Consider the following 20790-nt stretch of genomic DNA (forward strand, 5'->3'; position numbering starts at 1 on the left):
AATTGAAAGCTAACATTGAACATTACTGTAAAGAAATATCAAAGGCCAACATAAACAAAGCTCTTTGGTACGCTCCACGTGGCCTCCTTCACGACCCGAACGAACAGAATCCTGCCTCTGAATCTGTCTCACAACAACACTTGCCTCATCTTCAAAAGGCTTGCAACGAGCATCCTGGATTTCCTTGAACAGCCCAATGCTAGTCCGGAGGTGGGAAGTGCTCTGACGAAGCTCTTCAAGAAATTTAGCTTCAATAGATAAGACCCCCTTCGAAGACTCATCATCAAATCCATGTCCGGGAGGAAGAATCCCATCAATGCGACTAAGACGCTCAACAGTTGAAGGAACACGAGCCAACTCCCGACAAACAGTTTCAAGAAGAGTGTCAATCCTAACCAGAGAAACATTGGCAGCTTCAAACAAATTCTCGGAAGAAACGCCACCTGCAGCACTCACACGGGCAGAAGAACCTCCTGGATCTACAGGGGGGCACCGATATTAACATCCCGGGAGAATTCAAATCTTGGGGAAGTTCCACTCCCTAGGCCGGCGGAACGAGGCATAGTTAGAACAGGACGTTCAATAACCCTAAAGAACACAACCTTAGCCTGTGTCTTCCACTGCATACAAAAACAAAAGTCAACGCGTTAGAAAACAAATGAAGGTACATGGGAACAAAAAATGTACAAGAAAATACCAAAAGTTCAAGTTAAACTACACAGGAAAGAATAATGCATAGAAACACTAACAGGCAGTCTCCCAAACACCCAGTTGGCTGGGTCATCATCACCCTTCGTGACCAAGTCAGCCGCAGCAAGCTCAAGAAGCTTGGCCTGATCCATGAAATTGATGCAAGGGGTCCTCAAGTCAATATTAGGCGTCTTGCCAATGATAAGGCAGTCCAGATACATAAGCAACGGCGCAATGGCACAACCTGTGACGGCTTTTCCTCTACTAGTACCTTGCTGATACCTAACAACATCACTCTGAATATCGTCAACAACCAACTGGCAGTAGTCCATGTCTGCCATGTCCTCAAACACAAGGTTCTCGGCCATTGCTGCCTCCCTGGACACTCGTGTAGACGTTCTAGGGATAACCACCTTCATGAAAACAATAAGGTAAAACACCTGCAGAGCAAGATCATCCTTCGTCTCATCCTTCACAAGTTCAGCAAGGATATTCCGCAAATCCTTTGTCTTGATGTCGTCACTCCTAGCATACCCAAGCTTGCCCTTCAACCTCATAACAACATCATCGAAACCATCATTCGAGGGCCTAGGGGGGCTACGATTACCTTGAGGGAACCCAAAGAGATGGTGAATAACATCACTTGTAATACGTAGAACCTTGTTCGCCTCACCCATGTCCAAAATCATGGTTGAGGGGTCAATCCTCGTGTAGATGTTGCCCATCAAAGGACGAGAAATGTTGGAATCAACCTTCAAGTCAAACACACAACCAAAACCAGCATTGATAACCCTCGTCTTGTGCCTAAGTTGTAGCATTTCCGCACACGTCTTGACCTCTTTCAGTGAGCAGCGAACCGTCTTGTTAAAACATTTCGCCTCACCTCCTCTTTGGCCACCTTCTTCAGGCGCTTTGCCTCCTCTCTTCCTCCTCTCAGGCCGCTGCACAAGCTGATACTGAAAAAAATACATTGACAAGGATAAAAGGCAGAATAATGAGAAACACAAGCTTCACCAAAATTCCACTAATGCCTACATACGCACCACATCTCAGAAGTCCAACTATGTCTACATAGGCAGTACAACCATGTATGACCAGAAGTTAACATGCTTTCAAATTGTTTGAAATTTACAAAGTAGAAGTTCAACCATGTATACCAAGGCAGTAATCAAACATGTATCTCAGAAGCCCAACTATGTCTACATAGGCAGTACAACCATGTATGAACACTAGTTAACATGCTTTCAAAAATGTTGGAAATTTAAAAAGCAGAATTTCAACCATATACACTAAGGCAGTAATCAAACATGTATACCAACAAGTTAAGCTAATTTCTTCATGTATATACCCAGAAGTCCAACTATGTACACAAAGGCAGTAATACCATAAAAGCAAAGCACGTTGGCTAATTTATTCGTCTATATGGAGCAGAAGGTCAGCTATGTATGCCAAGGTAGTGCTAAAAACAATAAAACTACATCAATAGCAACAAATGCTCTAAAAAACAGTAAACATGAGACATTCATAGCTGATTAGCGGCAGCATCATCATCGACGTCGTCCTCATCATCAGCATTGAAATCAACATCATCATTGTCCTCTGGATTAACACGAGAACGCTTCTTCACACCCTTGTTGACCTTTGCAGGTGGAACCTTGCGCTTCACGCCGCATTTCTTCCCCTTACCAGATGCGCCGGCACCAAGCAGAGAAGGTGTAGGCGAGGCAGTGGCAAGCACACGAGGACTATGGCGTGGTGTACCACCAAGGCCTAACCCTTCATCTTCAACAACTTCTGCAGGCCTTGAAACACGTGGGCTCCTCCGAGGAGTAATTTCACCAACTACTAGCTTCCTCGCAGCAGTCTTCTTGATTTTCTTCTTAACAGGGACAACCGTGCCATCACTACCACACGACACGTCTTCCTCAACAGCGAGCTCAGCCGCATGAACAGATCCAGGAACATCAGAACCTTTCTCAAGGCGGGCCGCCCTCTTCTTGTCAAAATCTTCTTGCTTCTTCCTCTTACGTTGGTCCTCCAGGAGAAGCTGAAGAGGCACATCCTCGGGTTGCGTGACTGGTTCAATGCCATCAACAGACTGCGACTGCGTCTCTGACATCTGAACAGAGCACAAAGGATCCGGGACGGAATCACAACCTTTGACTGACGGAGCCCCCTCCTCAGCAGCAGTAGGGGTTTCTGATAAACCCAACTCAGATAAAACATCGTTGATGGTGTTCACAACTTCCTCCTCTGTGGATACATCTACAAAGAACACAAAAAATCGAAGCAAAAAATAAAAAAAAGTCAGGAACAAAAACAAAAACAAACGGCATGAACAAGCTAAAAAAATATGGCTCAAAACTTTAAAATGAAAAGAAAAGGGGTTTCACATACTAGGTGAAGCAAGAGCTGCAGAAGCAAGATCCTCAAGGCTTGAAAAATTCTCAAGGCTCGAAGTAACCTCGGCAATCACAGTCAAAGGGATAATGGGTGAATTAGCCGCATCAGATATTGGAGCATCAGTATTAACCTCTGAAGCTCCATCTTGATCGCAGGCATTTTTTCAGAACTATTCAACTCATCACCAACTACAAAAATGCAAGTAAAAAGGCAGCTGAGTTCTAATCCGCAATCCTACACCAAAGGGGCTTCTACTTTTACAACAATGTCCAATACCCAGAAGTTCAACAATACCTAACAAAGCAGTAAACACAAAAAGCAAACTAAAAATCTACAAACTAAATATAAAAACAATCTACACCAGAGGGGCTACTACATATATCATGAATGTCCAGAAGTTCAACGATACATAACAAAGCAGTAAAACAAAATGTGCATAACAGAAGTTCAACCAAATTTCATTACAATCAAACAATAATTAAAACCAGAAGTTCAACTACGTGACCCAAGCAAGTAGCACACAAAAAAGATGTAGCATGACCACAAACAGCATTTCACATGCAAACTAAATATCAATACCATCAACATGATAACAAAAAAAACAAAGATATACACTACAAAAATGAAACATCTGGGAAGTCCAACAACACTTGGTGACAAAGTTTCAACTGCAAAATCATCAACTACAAAGTAAGAAAACACTCTACTAACTCAAACTAATGGTAAAAAGCATACACATAACCATTCCTAGAAGTTCACACTATTAAGAATGGCAGTCCAACATGAATACTAAGTGAAGATATGGGCAGACATATATGAGAATAATGATATTTAAAATACAAGATACAACTACATTAAGATACCTGGAGAAGGTTTTGAAGCCATGACAACACAACCGCCTTGATGAATGCAACTCCAAACACTAGAACAACCTGCTAAAAATAGGGGATTGATTGCATATAGTTAGCATGTAGAAAATAATACAACAAATACAAAAAACAACTAAATGAAACCCTAGGATGAAATAACTACAACATATCAACAAGTATGAAAACATCAATAGTAGCACATATAGGCAAGCACAAACAAAAAAAGAATCCATAAACTAAATAGCATGTGACAGACACAATCTAGACTTCGAAATCAACAATACTAAGACAATTATATACATCAGATTTGCCATCAACCATCACACCACACCCTCTCTTACATGCATCTGAATGCTGAAATCACCAAAGGGGAAATGAAATCCACTCATCTCTGAACAGATAAAATAGCACACACAAGCATCTCATAGACAAATCTGACCACGGGGGAATGGAATCCACGCACCACACGCACAAGAACCCTACCCAATCTCCCACCAAAGCATCAGAAGAAAGGGGGTAGGACGCAGACGCGAGAGCACACAGGAGGCGGACTCGATAGATCTGGAGAAACTAGAAGCAAGCATTAGGAGGGGGGCAGCACTTGTACCTCTCCAGACGACCCCCGCACGCACGAATCCGCGCCAGTTCTTCCACTCCCCACGACGCCACGCGCACCTTGCAACCGCGCAGGCAGTTGCCGCCCTCGCTTCAGAGCAGAAGAGAGCGGGCTGGGCGAGAGAGAGCGGGGCGTGGGGGAGAAATAGGAGCGGGGGCGTGCGCCGGTTACTCCAGCACGAGGGCGGGGGACAGGGGCGAAGAAATCGGGGGCAGTTGGAGGCGAGGAAGACAGCGGAGCGACGGAGAGGGGGGAGAGAGTGCGAGCGACACGAGGAGGGGGAGAGGGGTTTTTTGAGAGATGGTGGCGATGGGAGATGCTCACTTAATGCATCTCTCTCGTGGGAATTGCAGCGCCACTGAATTTACAGTTTTACCCCCCAACAGCTAAAATAGTAAATACATGTGTAGATAAATAAATGCACCATTTGAATGCATCTATTATGATAAGATCACAAAACAGCACAACTGATATCTTCAAAACCAAAAATAGATGGCAAATACTCTACTAAAGGAAGAAACATACATACATAAATATGCCCCTAAAGAACAAGAGAAAAGAAGTTCAAAAAATAAAGAACAGAAGTTCAAGCACTCTAATAAAAGAAGTAAAGGAATAAGAATAAATAAACCATAAATAAACAAAAAGAAGAAGTTCAAGTACAAAAACACATGAAGTTCATATCTAACCTAAAAACCCTAAGATAGATAGTGGGGTCACGGATGTGACAGACTCGCCTCCGCATCCGACGACGCGACACGCCGCGTCATCGCCTGCTCCGGCTCGTTCCTGTCTCAGCCTCGCAGGGGGAGGGGAGGGGGGGTCCCTTCCCCCTGCTCGGCCTCGCGCTACCGCATTGCTGCGCGCTAGGATTTGACAGGACGCAATGCGGTTATTATTCTGTTTCCACCCCCACCGCACGCACCCTAAACCCTAAAAACCCTAAGATATATAGTGGGGTCATGGATGTGACGGACTCGGCTCCGCATGCGACGACGCGGCACGCCGCGTCATCGCCTGCTCTGGCTCGTTCCTGTCTCGGCCTCGCAGGGGGAGGGGAGGGGGGGTCCCGACCCCTCCTCCCCTACTCGGCCTCGTGCTACCGCATTGCTGCGCACTAGGATTTGACAGGACGCAATGCGGTTATTCTGTTTCCACCCCCACCGCACGCAACCTAAACCCTAAAAACCCCAAGATAGATAGTGGGGTCATGGATGTGACGGACTCGCCTCCGTATGCGACGACGCGACACGCCGCGTCATCGCCCGCTCCGACTCGTTCCTGTCTTGGCCTCGCATGGGGAGGGGGGGTCCCCCCTCCCCCCTGCTCGGCCTCGCGCTACCGCATTGCTGCGTGCTAGGATTTGACAGGACGCAATGCGGTTATTCTGTTTCCACCCCAACCGCACGCACCCTAAACCCTAAAAACCCTAAGATAGATAGTGGGGTCACGGATGTGACAGACTCGCCTCCGCATGCGACGATGCGACACGCCGCGTCGTCGCCTGCTCCGGCTCGTTCTTGTCTCGGCCTCGCAGGGGGAGGGGAGGGGGGGTCCTGACCCCCCTCCCCCCCTGCTCGGCCTCGCGCTACCGCATTGTTACGCGCTAGGATTTGACAGGACGCAATGCGGTTATTCTGTTTCCACGCCCACCGCACGCACCCTAAACCCTAAAAACCCTAAGATAGATAGTGGGATCATGGATGTGACGGACTCGCCTCCGCATGCGATGATGCGGCATGCCGCGTCGTCGCCTGCTCCGGCTCGTTCCTGTCTCGGCCCATACTTGGGCTAATCCCATGATTGCTCACGAGACAAAAGTCTAAAAATACATCCGGAGAATTAAAATTACAAAGAAAACCAAACAAAGAAAATGTAGAGCATCATGCACCATCGCCTTCCAATGTGGAGTGCGATATCCAAAACCAGAAGTTCAACCATTAATAAAAAAGAAGTCCAGATCCTACTGAAGATAGTGCCTGTGGTCCAGCTCCACACTTACACACTAGTTACAACAAATTGCAGAAGAAATCTACTAAGGGTTTTTGATTTCTGGAATGTAATCTGTCCTGAAATATCAATGTCAAAAAGATGAACCTGCATTCAAGAAAAGTTTTGCTGTGACATAAAAAACCAAGAAAGAAGCACCTGAGGAATAATAATGTTTAGTGTCGAAGAAACAAAATGCACAAGGCGTAAGTTAACTAATCAAATGTTCTAAATAAAGGTAAGTTCAAGTTGTAAAAACAGAGAAGTTCAGCATTTTGAAAAAACATCAAATGAACATGTAGAAAGACAAATTGCACAGAAGCAAAAATCTTGTAAGTTCACGTTAAACACAAACTGAAGTTCTACCACTGTTTGAAGTATGCAAACATGTTACAAAAAAATAAGTAAGGTATGCATGCATATTTGGGAATAATCCCATAGTTGCCACGGAACAAACTAAAACCCAAATTAGAAAATTGAAAATTACAAAAAAAATAGAGCGCGATGTTGCACCACCTTGCAATGTGGAAATCAGGAAGTTCAATCACTGGTACCATAGAAGTCCAATTACTACCACAGAATGTGGAAGATCCAAAAAACTAGTCCCGAAGACAGAATAAATATAAAAAGGATGATTTGTGTATCTATGGACCAGATCCACATTTACGTATATGAGTACTTTGAAAAACAAAAAAAACCTACACAAAATTTTTATAACAACACCAACCGAACAGATCGTATTGCAGCATCACCCAAAAAACATGCATTAAAACGAGGGAAGTTCAAGCACAAAAGGTGCAGAAGTCCAACTCTGTAACATAGACAGTAGAATCACTGGAAAAAACGCATTATCGAATTTGCTTTTCAGATTTAATCACTTGGGTGACTACACCTTCTCAGTCCGCGACCTCGAACGATATCCTATTGCGCCCTGACATCAAAACGATAAATCAACCAAGCTGTCTCATTGAAGAACCAAAACCAGCACGGGCCGACACGAGATCCAATCGCCCAATTTCAGGGGTGTACTCGCCTGCCCGATCGAATTAACAACCCATGAACGGTCCAATCTCACTACTGCAATCAAATCCGCCCTCTATATATTCAAATAAAAATAAAAAATCCACAGAAGCCGCGGAACCACTCCCGCGGACGAAGAACACAGAGCCTGAAATCAAATCCGTTGAAATTAAGGACAAATTGTCCACGAAACTCGCACTTACACCAAATTACCATCATGTTGGAGGTTCTAGAACATCCAGTGAATGCATTAAACTTATAAACAGACACAAGTTCAGCCGCCCTGAGAGTGAATCCGCCAAAATGCAAAATTACGAATCAAAACGAGCATTTAGATGCAGTTATGAGTATCTGGATTACAGTCACATCCCAGACAACACTACCGACCGGAATAATTCGCGGGGGAAGCCACGGTTGCGAAGATAGCCCGAAGGTCGGGTTCGTACACAGGGAAGTTCAGGCGCGTTATATGGGAAGTTCAGGTTGTGATCAGAATATTATTCTGATCCCGTGATCAGAATAGTGTTTATGTATGTATATATATATATATATATATATTTGTTTAGCCAAATTCCAAACTACTACTAATCGTTACAATAACAAAACTAGTCGTTATGTTAGAGGATTCCCATACGAATCTGATTTGTGGAAGATAAGAACCTCAACTAGGTATCGGACGTCCATTGGACTTCTTCCTTTGCAGCGCGTCAAAATGGCGAAACTCTTAATTTTGCCTGAGTGAACCACGCAGCCGCGTCCTATCTGTAGTTTTGTACTACTCCCTCTGTCCACCTCTCCACTTGTATTTCACGGGTGCGAGGAGTGAGTACTTGTTTCTTGGGGGCTGTTGTTGCCTCCCGCTTGTCTGTGATGCCAAAAACTTAGGCAGTGTTGATGTGTTTTGGTTGTATGTCATGACTATTGGTTTCGTTAATGAAATCGAGGGAAAGATCCCTTTTCTTTCAAAAATGCCCTTATACTTTCAAAGCTCTAAAAATAAATCCCCCGTCTCCTTCCTTCCTTCCCCTCCCATCGCCAGCGTTGCCATGGCCAGCCATCTCCAGGAGCAGCTCCTGCAACGCCCACGAGCAGTTCCCGCACCGCTGATGAGCCCACCACCCAGGAGCCCGCTCATGAGAGCAAGTGCACCATCACATCCAAGAGAGGGCCAGGAGTTCGCAGGAGCACCCACGGCGACCAGAGCAAGTGCCGGGCACGGTGACACTGCTCCAAGGGCACCATCGCACGAAGACACCACCCAGGAGCATCACTGCGCCAACGGTGATCAAATGGAGACACCTTGTCCACCCCACAACAACCAGGGGATCACCGGAGCACCACATCAACCACCACCGAAACCCTAGGTCACCAAGAACCCAAGGGGTTGGGGTGTGGAAGAAGCAGTCTATCGTGACTGAAAGGCAGAATGGAGCGAGGGGAGTAATTTACGAAGGGCTACTACTAATTGGAGCCCACTAACTGGCCTCGTTCATCCATAGTAGTAGCGCGGGGTGTTCTACCTGCGCTATAGCTAGTAGTAGCGCCAGTCTTACACCCCGCGTACTATTACTGCCTGTCCGAGGGGGGAGGGGCTGGGGGTGACAGTGGGGTCCACATAGTAGTACCGCGTGTCTACTGTACCTGCGCTACTACTATGGTTCACCTGTAGCGCAGAGTTTGCACATGTGCTACTACTAAGTAGCAGTAGCGCACGTCAAATAAACACCAGTGCAAAAAACACTATACACTAATTGGTGGCCCCACTACTAAGTGGTTACCTATAGGGATATAGGGATTTCCTATCAGTGGAAGGACTGACGTTCAAACTATAAAGTGAGGACATCATGCTTAGGAGGTTGATTGTTGGAGTTAATCACGAGTAGGTATTAGAGTCCAGTACGGAATTGTAGCCCTTGCCGAGTCGGCTGTGTATAGGTAGGATAGATAGTACTATTTATGCGTGTACGTGGTTCCCCATGTAACATCAGATCAAAGAAACAAAACATAGGATGTGAACGAACCTATGATTAGATAGTTAGGAGGATAGTGGTATCCCTAGTCCATCAGAGTTCAGGTCTTAGACTTGACATTGATGATCGTATTTTCCTGAATTCCGGTGATGTGCATTCGGTGGGAGGAAGCGTTTCCGTCAACTAAGAAGGCGTCTATCATGACTTTGTCAATTTAAAAAATGATGTGCCGGCTCTGCCTCATGAAGGTGTTCATAAAGGTAGGTTGTGTGTGCATGCTTCCATAGGGTTTCCGTCGAAAAGCACTCGTTGAGAGCAACGTGCGACGTAAGAGTCGGGCCTGGAGCTAACAGGATCTACCACACCCAGGAACATTTTAAATTTGATCAACATTATAAAATTTTGCATCATTTAGCCTGGAAGACTAAAACCTTGGGATAATTAGGTGTCACGGGAAGCTTGCTATGTTTATGACACCATGTTTTATTGTAGAACGAACAGGGAAACCGAGAAGCCCGGTCTGGAGACATTCGGAACCGAGAGAATCATCCGCGGTATACCAGGTATGGAGAGGAGCGCTCTGGGGGCTATGATTTAGATCCTAGGGTCTAGATGCAGATCTTGTAAGTTATGAACCATCAAATATCTCGCCGGAGAACCATTTGCTCATGACCAAATGCAGGTCTTTGATTTGGACAAGCGATTTGTATCTGGACAATGAAAAAGTTGGCACAGTTTTGTTGTAAAACACTTGTGTTTATAAAAATAGCCATCAAGATTTTGGACTCTGAACCAAAGGGGTTTGGTGAGAAAAATACTGCCATGACCGTCCAGATTTCGGACAATGGAACTCAAGTGTGCCTCTCATAATGTGCGTACACTTGGAGCCACACAGAAAGGAATGGTGTATGGCTTGGATCCAATGCAAACCTGTTCCATCTCACATATTTTTAACAACAGTAATGTTGCTAGATCAGCTCAACCAACAAAGCTGCCACAAGGCTTGTTCCTAGACAAACTGATGTACTCCCTCCTTTCCAGTTTATAGGGCTTATCTTAAAATCTTAGTTTTTTTTTATTCTATAAGACTCAATTTGGTTGTTCCCCATCACAAGTTTAGATTCTAAGGTGCATTAAATAATTGCATGCAAGTATTAAGAGAAAATTGACCAATGCATGTACTTTATGCATGCATGCATTGTAATTAATACATTGGTAAACATAAAATTTTAAGGAAAACAAGAGCATTAATTGGATGCTTTTGCAAATTACAAAAAAGTATTCCACCACTCACCATCTATCTTGTTTGGTGAGATTTTTGAATTGAGCCCTATAAACTGGAAAGGAGGGAGTAGAAGTTTCAAATAGTACAAATAAAAATATAACAAGTTAACAACTCCCATCTTTAGGGACTCTGACACCAATTCTCCTCCAAATATCTTTGACAGATAACAAAAGTGAAGTAACCATCGAACATTCCATCTTACACGGTAGATCATATCTCATAAAATATGTAACAAAACTAAGTTGTTGTCGCTATGCTCTCCATGGCCGCCTCAAATTGCTTGCCGCCTGATGGATCTCACCCCAGAGCAATCTCGCCGCTGAGAATCCGTAAAACTTCTCTCTCTTCTTTGTACTCCCTCCGTCCAAAAATACTTGTCATCAAAATGAATAAAAGGGGATGTATCTAGATGTATTTTAGTTCTAGATACGTCTCTTTTTATCTATTTTGATGACAAGTATTTTCGGACGAAGGGAGTATATTCCAGTAACATACTTCCTTTATCAACAAAAACTCCTCTCTTCTTCGAATTGCATGGATGAATGTCGTTCATCACTAGCTTTGGGTACAAGTATGTTACTTAGGCCTGGGAAGAAAATATGAAGACATAATAAGCATAAATAAGATGTCATGGGAATAATACCAGCGACGAGCGTATGATCAATAACCATAGGAAAGCAGAACACACGTCATCATAGAGAAAGCCAGCTACTGCAATAGTATTCTGCAACTTTTTTAATTAAAAGCATCGATAAATTATAGAGCCGTACTATCCTTTGACATGCTTAAGGTTAATTTGGTTGTGTACGATTCAAAATAAGCAGAAAATGTTAAATCCAAATTAAAAATGTTGTACTGTTACTGTAACAGTACACGTCCTACTGGTGTATATTGACTGTCGGTCACAACATGTTATGTCGGTTCAGTATCTTGGAAGTGCTCTTTAGGGATAGGGTGTGTGCGTGCATTCATAAGGGTGAGCATATGTGTGTTTATGTGGGCATCTATGTTAAACAAAAAAGAAGGGTAAGACTGACAATACCATTACGCCAGCTCGAAACTCTTCCTTCACTTTCCACTCGGGTGATGGACCTCCTGTTAACGTATATGTGTAATCTTCTCCTTTGTTCCTACAAGCTCAGACAAGAAATGACGATGATAGTTAACCAAGTAGTATAAAGTATTCGCCCAGATGCAGAGGCCGGGGGTCATTCTCTTTTTCTAAAAAAAAAGTAGTATAAAGTATAGCAATGTGTTTACTATTATGCACGATTAGTACGTACCAATGCTGGTGAGAGCAGCATGTCAAGATATGACATACAATGCTACGAGGGCCTTGTGTTCGGCCATTTATGCTACACTGATCCATAGCTAATGACCAGGTGCGACGACCGATGTTGTATTGCGCAAAACGGTGCTTTTGTGGACGGAAATACACGATAGTATTAGCCTTCACCATAGGAAATGCCCTGGAAGAAACACAGATACTCCTTGGTCCCATGAAGATAGCGTTTTCTCCGATGTCTGTCATCGGAATGAACTTTCCCAAGACAAGGTCAGCGAGCCTATAAACCGTCATATGGGATAGTTGATCATCGTCGTGTGCAACCACTAAGATCTCCGAGCCATACTCTACCAGGTGGCAAGCCTGTAGGGGTTTCTCTATCGGGCCTGTGAAGATCAACTTTGGTGGGTCTTGATAGTGGCATACGTCCATCTCAAAAATCCGAGGTGCACCATTCGTATCATCGAAGAAGGCCGGAACATCGTATATCTTTCCGTGTAATGGCAGAGGTCCATTGATATATGACCCTGGGCATGTCCAACTTAGCATCGTCCATTGCGTATCTAGAGAGGTAGCAACAGCCCCACAAAAATACAAATTGAAGGTAATCAAAACAGTGACAGCTCCTGCAACAAAGGAAGCACTAGTAGAGATGTATCTCATCGTCTTGATCTCGAGGGGCCAAGCTCCTCCCTCGGGCTTCTGCGAGACCAGGGTGGTGAGCCGTGGAAGCTCAACGATGTCACCGGTGAAAGGGTGGAGGAGACGGACGGCTGTGTCTTCATCCCTCTGGAGGAGGAGTAGGCCGTAGACCGAATCAAGAATACAATGGTTGGTAAACAGCGGGAGGCGGACACGGACAAAGACACCTGAGTCTAGGTTGAAGAAGCGGACATAGTCACCCAGCCCGGGGTGTCCAGGATAAAGGCCACGGCCCTCGGGGAACATCGTCCAGCGGCGAGGGTGGAAACGTGGATCAACGACGCCACGGCCACGCGGGCAGAGAGTCTCTGATCGCCATTGCACACAGACAGCACGGAAACGGACGCAATCCAGTAAATCGCCGGCCAGCAAGCGCGACGCGACCAGCCGAACCAAATCTCCTTGCATCGTTTCCCAGCAAACCCTAGGGCTCCGGGTTGCCGGCGGCAGCGGGGGAGATATGCATCTTTGTTTTCCTGAGATGGTGGCATGCATCTTGCGCTTAGCTATCGCCGATCAGATCTTCCAAGCGGCTGGTTTTGTAAGCAAAATCGTCTAAAGCGACCACGGAATCGGCGCCCGCTCGTGAGTTTCGGGGGCCAATATGCAAATCGGTCTACCATGCATATATACTCGCCTCTGTATATATGATGGTGTAGCCAAATTCTAAACTAATCGTTACAATAACAAGACGAATCGCTATGTTGGAGGATTCCCATACGAATCTGTTTCGTGGAAGATAAGAACTTGAACTAGGTACCGGACGTCCTTCGGACTCCTCCCTTTGCAGCGTGTCCAAATGTGAAACTCTTTATTTTGCCCGACTGAACCACGCATCCGCATCCTATATAGTTTTAAAATCCGGACTGGACCGGCGGTCCAACCGGAAAAATCAGAACCAAGGTTTCATCCGGTTTTTAAAGGTGGGTCGGACTTTAGCAAAAAACTAGCTAAATACTGTTGGGTAAACTTCAAAGTTCAGGTTTAGGGTTTTAGGTGTCGATGGGTTTCAGTTTCGTCAGTAGTTTCAGTTTCGTCAGATAAAGCCCGAGCTGCGACTCGGTTTCTGTTAGAGTTTTTAGCGGCGCCCTGACCCGATCGTGGGATGGCACGAAAGCACGGTCAAGGCGCCATGGCGGGCGAAGCGCGAGGGGCGCTGGGATGGCGGCGTCCACTACTCGCACTAGCTCCGCGTTTCCGTTGTAATTGGCTAGCAAACTCTGAATAAAGCGAAGAAAGCAGAAAAGCTGCAGTAAGTTCGCAGCACAAAACAAGCCTCTCTCCCTCTCTCGCACCCACTCTAGTAGAACTTCGGTGATCACCGGAGACAGAGGCGTCGAGGTCTGCCTGACATTTGGTATCAGAGCCCCGTTGCTCAATCGCCTGTGGAGATGGCAGGACCTGACAGCCCAGGGAAGACTGTGGTGGATTCAGGGAATAGCGGCGGCGGCGGCGCCATGGTCGTGCATCAGCGCGTCGTCCGCGACACCGGCGGGGCCTAGCCCATGCTGACGCGTACGAACTACGCGGACTGGGCCCTCCTGATGCAAGTGATGCTGGAGACGCGCCAACTCTGGGTCGCCGTCAACGACGGGACTCCGGAGCGAGACACAGATCGCACGTCAATGGAGTGCCTGCTGCGATCGGTGCCGCCGGAGATGACGTCCACGCTCGCCGTCAAGCCCACGGCGAAGGACGCCTGGGGCACGATCAAGACAATGCGCCTGGGCATGGCGCGCGTTCGAGAGGCCAAGGCGACGACCCTGCGCCGCCAGTACGAGGCGATCAAGTTCAACGACGGCGAGAGCATCGACGATTTCGGTATGTGTCTATCTTCTCTGGTAACTTAGCTTGAGCTCCTTGGTGACAAGATCGGCGAGCCCGCCGTCGTCCGCAAGTTCCTCTCGGTCGTTCCCAAGGCCTACTCGCAGATGGCGTGTGCGATCGAGACGCTGGTCGACCTCAACACTCTGGCGCTCGAGGAGCTCATCGGGCGGCTGAAGGCCGCCGAGGAGAGGTACGCTCTGGACGGCACTCCCTCCAGGGGTGATGGCGGTGGTGGCAAACTGCTCCTCACGGAGGAGGAGTGGTTCACGCGCCTGAAGCTGCGTGAAGGGGACGGCTCGTCCGGCAGCAACGGCCGTGGGCGTGGGCGCGGCAAAGGACGCGGCCGCGGACGCGGCGGTCGTGGCCAGAACGGCGGCCGTGGCACCAACAGCGGGGGCAAGTCCAAGGACACCTGCCGCTACTGCAAGCTGGTGGGGCACTGGGCGCGCGAGTGCAAGGCCCGCCTCAAGGAGCAGGCGAATCTTGTCCAGAGCAGTGGTGAGGACGAGGAGCACAGCCTGCTGATGGCCCAAACTTGCGGGCTCTCCGACCACAACTCCGTCAGCACGAACGCCGCGCCGGTCCACATCGTCGAGGACGCGGTTCAGGCTCACCTTGGGCATGAGGGGAGCGGCGGGGCCGGAAGCGGCGTGTGGTACTTGGACACGGGCACGTCCAACCACATGACCGGTGATCGCGCCGCCTTCGCCGAGCTCGACACAGCTGTCACCGGCACCGTAAAGTTTGGTGATGGCTTGGTCGTCAACATCTGCGGTCGGGGGACCATCCTGCTGGCGTGCAAGACCGGCGAGCACCGCGCGATCACTGGGGTGTACTACATCCCGCGCCTGCGCTCGCACATAATCAGCCTGGGCCAGCTCGACGAGAGTGGCTGCCAGGTGCTGATCCAGGATGGCGTCCTGCGCGTGCGCGACCGGGAGCGTCGTCTCCTCGCGAAGGTACAGAGAGCGCCAAATCGTCTGTACTCAGTTGCGCTACGAATTGCGCAGCCTGTGTGTCTTGCAGCGCAGAGCGGCGGCGACACGGCGTGGACCTGGCACGCGCGCTACGGGCATCTCAACTTTGACCCTCTGCGCAAGCTAGCGCGCCAGGACATGGTGCATGGCCTGCCCGTGGTTGAACATGTGGATCAGCTCTGCGACGCATGCCTGGCGGGCAAGCAGCGGCGCTCCCCGTTCGCACAACAGGCCAAGCACCGTGCGCAGGAGCGGCTGGAGCTCGTGCACGGCGATCTCTGCGGGCCGATCACGCCGACGACCCCGAGCGGGAAGAAGTACTTCCTCCTGCTGGTGGACGACGCCACTAGGTTCATGTGGCTCGTACTGCTCGCAACCAAGGACTAGGCCGCATGAGCAATCAAGCGCGTGCAAGCCCTCGCAGAGTCTGAATCAGGGCGCAAACTGCGGACGCTGCGGACGGACCGCGGCGGAGAGTTCACGTCCGGCTCGTTCACGGCGTACTGCGCCGAGCTGGGTGTCAGCCGCCACCTCACCGCCCCGTATTCACCGCAGCAGAACGGTGTGGTGGAGCACCGAAACGGGACAGTGGTGGGCATGGCCCGGAGTCTCCTGAAGGCCAAGGGCGTCCCCGGCGAGTTCTGGGGCGAAGCGGTCACGACGGCGGTGTTCCTGCTGAACCGCGCGCCCACCAAGAGCCTGGACGGTGTGACGCCATTTGAGGCATGGCACGGACGCAAGCCGAACGTGCATTACCTGCGCACCTTTGGGTGTGTAGTGCATGTGAAGGACACGCACCCTGGACTGAAGAAACTCGACGATCGCAGTCGGCCGATGATCTTCGTCGGCTACGAGCACGACACCAAGGGCTACAGGGCCTATGACCCAACAACTGGGCGCGTGCACATCACGCGCGACGCCGTGTTCGACGAAGGGGCACGCTGGGACTGGACAAGACAGGAAAGTGCCGCGAACACGTTCAGCGGCGCCGACACATTTGTGGTCGAACACCTGGTGTGCACAACCCCAGGGGCGACAGATGGGGAGGGTGCAGCCACCCCGTCTTCGATCACACCACCAGCGTCCCCAGCGCCATCAACTGCAGCTTCGTCAACTCCAGAGCCGACAACTCCAACCTCTGTCAGTCCAGGAGGGGTGGAGCTGGTGTCGCCACCGACGTCATTCAGCGACAATGTGCACGACGCGGCAGATGACATAGAGCGCGAGCACCATTTCCACACCTTGCAAAACGTGCTGGATTTTGGCCCGGCGGATGATCCAGACGAAGAGCTACATCTGCTGGCCGCTGAGGAGCCAAGCTCGTTCACTGAAGCAGAAAAAGAAGCAAGTTGGCGAGGCGCCATGATTGAAGAGTTGAACTCGATCATGGACAATGACACATGGCAGCTCACTTCCCTCCCTCCAGGACACCGTGCCATTGGCTTGAAGTGGGTCTACAAGGTCAAGAAGGACGCGCACGGGGAGGTACTCAAGCACAAATCTCGGCTCATGGCGAAGGGCTATGTACAGCAACACGGCATCGACTACGACGAGGTGTTCACACCAGTGGCGCGCCTCGAGTCAGTACGGATGCTGCTGGCACTCACGGCAGACGCGGGCTGGGCCGTTCACCACATGGACGTCAAGTCAGCGTTCCTGAACGGCGAGCTACAGGAGGAAGTGTATGTGCAGCAGCCACCGGGGTTCGTCGTCGCCGGCAAGGAGCATCTTGTCTTGCGACTGAACAAGGCCTTGTACAGACTGAAGCAGGCTCCCAGAGCGTGGAACACCAAGCTAGACACGTGCCTGAGCAAGCTGGGGTTCACGCGCTGTCCGTCAGAGCACGATGTGTACGCACGGGGCACAGCGACCACACGTCTCATCGTGGGCGTGTACGTGGATGACCTGGTGGTCACCGGATCCAACACAGAAGAGATCACCAAGTTCAAAGGAGAGATGCAGAAGCTGTTCAAGATGTCTGATCTAGGTTTGCTAAGCTTCTACCTTGGAATTGAAGTGAAGCAGACAGAGGATGGCATCGATCGTCATCTCACAGAGCACGTACGCACGCAAACTTCTGGAGAAGAGTGGCATGGCTAGCTGCAAACCTTGTCACATCTCCATGGAGCCTCGCTTCAAGTTGTCAAAGGAGAGCACGGCGCCACTGGTGGATGCGACGGAGTACCGCAGTGTCGTCGGCAGCCTGCGTTACCTGGTGCACACGCGCCCTGACCTGACCTTTTTGGTCGGGTACGTTTCGCGCTTCATGGAGGCGCCAACTGAAGAGCACCGCACCACTGTCAAGCACATCTTGAGGTACATCGCCGACACTCTGCATCTGGGCTACAAGTATGGCAGAGGAGATGGTCAGCCTGAGCTTACTGGTTACAGCGACAGTGACCTTGGCGGCGATGTGGACACGCGCAAAAGCACCTCCGGGACCCTGTTCTTGCTCGGCGGAGGGGTGATAACCTGGCAGTCGTAGAAGCAGAAGATTGTGGCACTCTCGAGCTGCGAATCGGAGTATGTCGCAGCAACCACAACAGCCTGTCAGGGAATCTGGCTCGCACGCCTGCTCGGCGAGTTCAGAGAGAAGAAAGAGAAGACAGTGAGACTCAAGGTCGACAACAAATCCGCAATCTCTCTGGCAAAGAATCCTGTGATGCACGACAGATCAAAGCACATCGAGCTCAGGTATCATTTCATCAGGGATTGTGTGGAGACGAAGAAGATCGAACTTGAGTATGTGGCAACAGAGTTTCAACTTGCAGACATGCTCACCAAGCCCCTTGGCCGTGTTCGACTTCAACAGCTACGCTCAAGCATCGGCATGATCGAGGCAACTCCCTGAACGATCAGTTTAGGGGGTGATTGTTGGGTAAACTTCAAAGTTCAGGTTTAGGGTTTTAGGTGTCGATAGGTTTCAGTTTCGTCAGTAGTTTCAGTTTCGTCAGATAAAGCCCGAGCTGCGACTCGGTTTCTGTTAGAGTTTTTAGCGGCGCCCTGACCCGATCGTGGGATGGCACGAAAGCACGGTCAAGGCGCCATGGTGGGCGAAGCGCGAGGTGCGCTGGGATGGCGGCATCCACTACTCGCACTAGCTCCGCGTTTCCGTTGTAATTGGCTAGCAAACTCTAAATAAAGCGAAGAAAGCAGAAAAGCTGCAGTAAGTTCGCAGCGCAAAACAAGCCTCTCTCCCTCTCTCGCACCCACTCTAGTAGAACTCCGGTGATCGCCGGAGATAGAGGCGTCGAGGTCTGCCTGACAAATACCCTGCATCGCTACAGCATGAAACAGTACTGGAGACGGACAGCGTGTGACCGATTGTTGTCGGTCATCTTCGTCATCCTCGAAGGCAAGGTTGGAGCCCTCGTCTGTCAGCGTTTAGTCGTCCTCGAGCGCGAGATCATCGACGTCTTCCTATAGCATCCGTTGTCATTGTCCACGAATGTCTTGGTAGCCGTCAGCTTATGGATGTTCTGGAGCTATGTTGGAGGATTCCCATAGGAATCTGATTCGTGGAAGATATAAGAACTTAAACTAGGTATCGGACGTCCATCGGGCTCCTCCCTTTGCAGCGTGTCAAAATAGGGAAACTCTTCATTTCCCCCGACTGATCCACACACACGTCGTAACGACCTAAGACCGACGCTTCAGATGCCTTCCGTGTATTCCGAGTTTCGTCGGATGATTTGTTTTGTTTGTTACATTCATCATTGCATCATTTGCATTGTATCATGTCATCGTTACCAACTTAAATGTTTTCTCATGAATAAATTGCATGGATCTCTAATCCATTTAAATTGAGGGAAATGCACATGGTGATTTCTCTTTAAAACATATTCAAGGGAGCTATATTAAAAATATTTCATTAATTTTGGAATTAAGCGTAACACACCTGCAAAATAATCCCAATTCTTTTCTGCTGCGAGTCTACCTCCAAACTTTGTCGATAATTCTTTTGTCTCACATCCAAGCTCCACCAAAAATCTGAACATTTTTGGGACCTTCCAAACACTCACTTCTTATTTAAAACTCTTTTGAATGTAATTCAAATGAGGTTGCATTCAAACCCTTCGACACGTCTCTTTGCAAGTTTTGTAGATCAAGCCCACTTTGGTGAGCTCAAGAAAATTAATCCCGTTCCCAAATTGCTTCTCTAACATTTTCTTCTCTCTCCTCTTTTTTTCTTTCGTCCGTTTTCCTGTTTCTGGAGAAAAGAAGGGTGGGCAGAGCTTACCTGGGCCACGCCGGCCAGCTGACAGTAGTAGAAAATAGGGCTTTGGTTGGGGCCTGGACATCCCATTAGTCCTGGTTCTGTTAGGAACCGGGACCCATGGGGGGCATACGTCCCGGTTCGTGCACCCAGGGGGCTGGCCGGGCCTCGTGGGGCATTTATCCTGGTTCGTCTGGACCCATTTGTCCCGGTTCTAGGCACGAACCGGGACAAATGGTCCTCGCTCCTGGCCCACAGCCATTGATCCTGATTCGTGCCTAGAACCGGGACAGAAGGGTAGCCTTTCGTCCCGGTTCCAGCCACAAACCAGGACCAATGAGGTGGCTATATATACCCCCTCGCCGGCGAGCAGAGCACTCCACACTGCTTTGTTTTTTCTGGCCGGCGAGGGGAGAGCTTTGTGGTGCTCTAGCTCACCTCCTATGCACATGAGGTGTTCGATGAAATGTCCGAGCCACACTAGTTAAGCTTTCTCCTCTTGAAACTCGACCTCCGAGCTCCATTTTCCCCAAGATTTGTCTAGGTTTAGCGGTCCGTCACGTCCCGTCCCTGTCTTCAACGCCGTCGATCACCCGTGCCGATCTCGTCGCCGGCACCACCGTGGTGAGCCTCTTGTTCTCATCTTCTTTCTGAAAAAAATTCTTACTTTAGATAGATACTTGTCTAATTTTCTTACTTTTATTATTACTTGTTATTATATAGTGCGATGGTTTTGGTATCCGCCCCCGTCGGCCCTCGTCCTGTCTATGATTCGGATGCGGTATATATTATCCTTTTACAACTATTTGGTTCATTTATTGTTTATGACAATTATGCCGACCATCGCGACATATATTTTATTTATCTAGGAGGAGAAGATGATATTGGAGTTGCATGTTGCGGATGTCGTCGATGATCACAAGATCAAGATGGATGCAACG

General features: G+C 48.8%; 2 protein-coding genes across 2 annotated transcripts; one reads left to right on the forward strand and one right to left on the reverse strand.

Moving 5' to 3' along the window:
* Positions 1 to 2212: 2212 nt before the first annotated feature.
* Positions 2213 to 13324, reverse strand: LOC147976875 (uncharacterized). The gene is made up of 4 exons (XM_087521004.1): positions 12126 to 13324; positions 11880 to 11972; positions 10194 to 10267; positions 2213 to 2955 (listed from the first exon to the last, which is right to left on the reverse strand). The coding sequence occupies exons 1-4, from the start codon at positions 13322 to 13324 to the stop codon at positions 2213 to 2215; spliced, it is 2109 nt and encodes a 702-aa protein (XP_087377130.1).
* A 4431-nt stretch (positions 13325 to 17755) lies between these two features.
* LOC147976876 (secreted RxLR effector protein 161-like) lies at positions 17756 to 18484 on the forward strand. Its single transcript, XM_087521005.1, has 2 exons — positions 17756 to 18097; positions 18188 to 18484. The coding sequence occupies exons 1-2, from the start codon at positions 17756 to 17758 to the stop codon at positions 18482 to 18484; spliced, it is 639 nt and encodes a 212-aa protein (XP_087377131.1).
* The last annotated feature ends 2306 nt before the right edge of the window (positions 18485 to 20790 follow it).

This window comes from Triticum urartu, chromosome 4A (assembly GCF_056163025.1).
Source record: "Triticum urartu cultivar PI428250 chromosome 4A, HENAU_Tu73, whole genome shotgun sequence".
Classification (NCBI taxonomy): domain Eukaryota; kingdom Viridiplantae; phylum Streptophyta; class Magnoliopsida; order Poales; family Poaceae; genus Triticum; species Triticum urartu.

Excerpts from the sequence above, each read along its gene's own strand:
- LOC147976875 (XM_087521004.1), bottom strand. The coding sequence starts at position 13,324 with ATGCATGCCACCATCTCAGGAAAACAAAGATGCATATCTCCCCCGCTG. Across the intron at positions 11,973-12,125 it reads TGCTGCTCTCACCAGCATTG|GAACAAAGGAGAAGATTACA; the intron begins GTACGTACTAAT and ends CTGAGCTTGTAG. Across the intron at positions 2,956-10,193 it reads CTCCGGCGAGATATTTGATG|ATGTATCCACAGAGGAGGAA; the intron begins GTTCATAACTTA and ends TGTTCTTTGTAG.
- LOC147976876 (XM_087521005.1), top strand. The coding sequence starts at position 17,756 with ATGGAGCCTCGCTTCAAGTTGTCAAAGGAGAGCACGGCGCCACTGGTG. Across the intron at positions 18,098-18,187 it reads TGTTCTTGCTCGGCGGAGGG|GGAATCTGGCTCGCACGCCT; the intron begins GTGATAACCTGG and ends ACAGCCTGTCAG.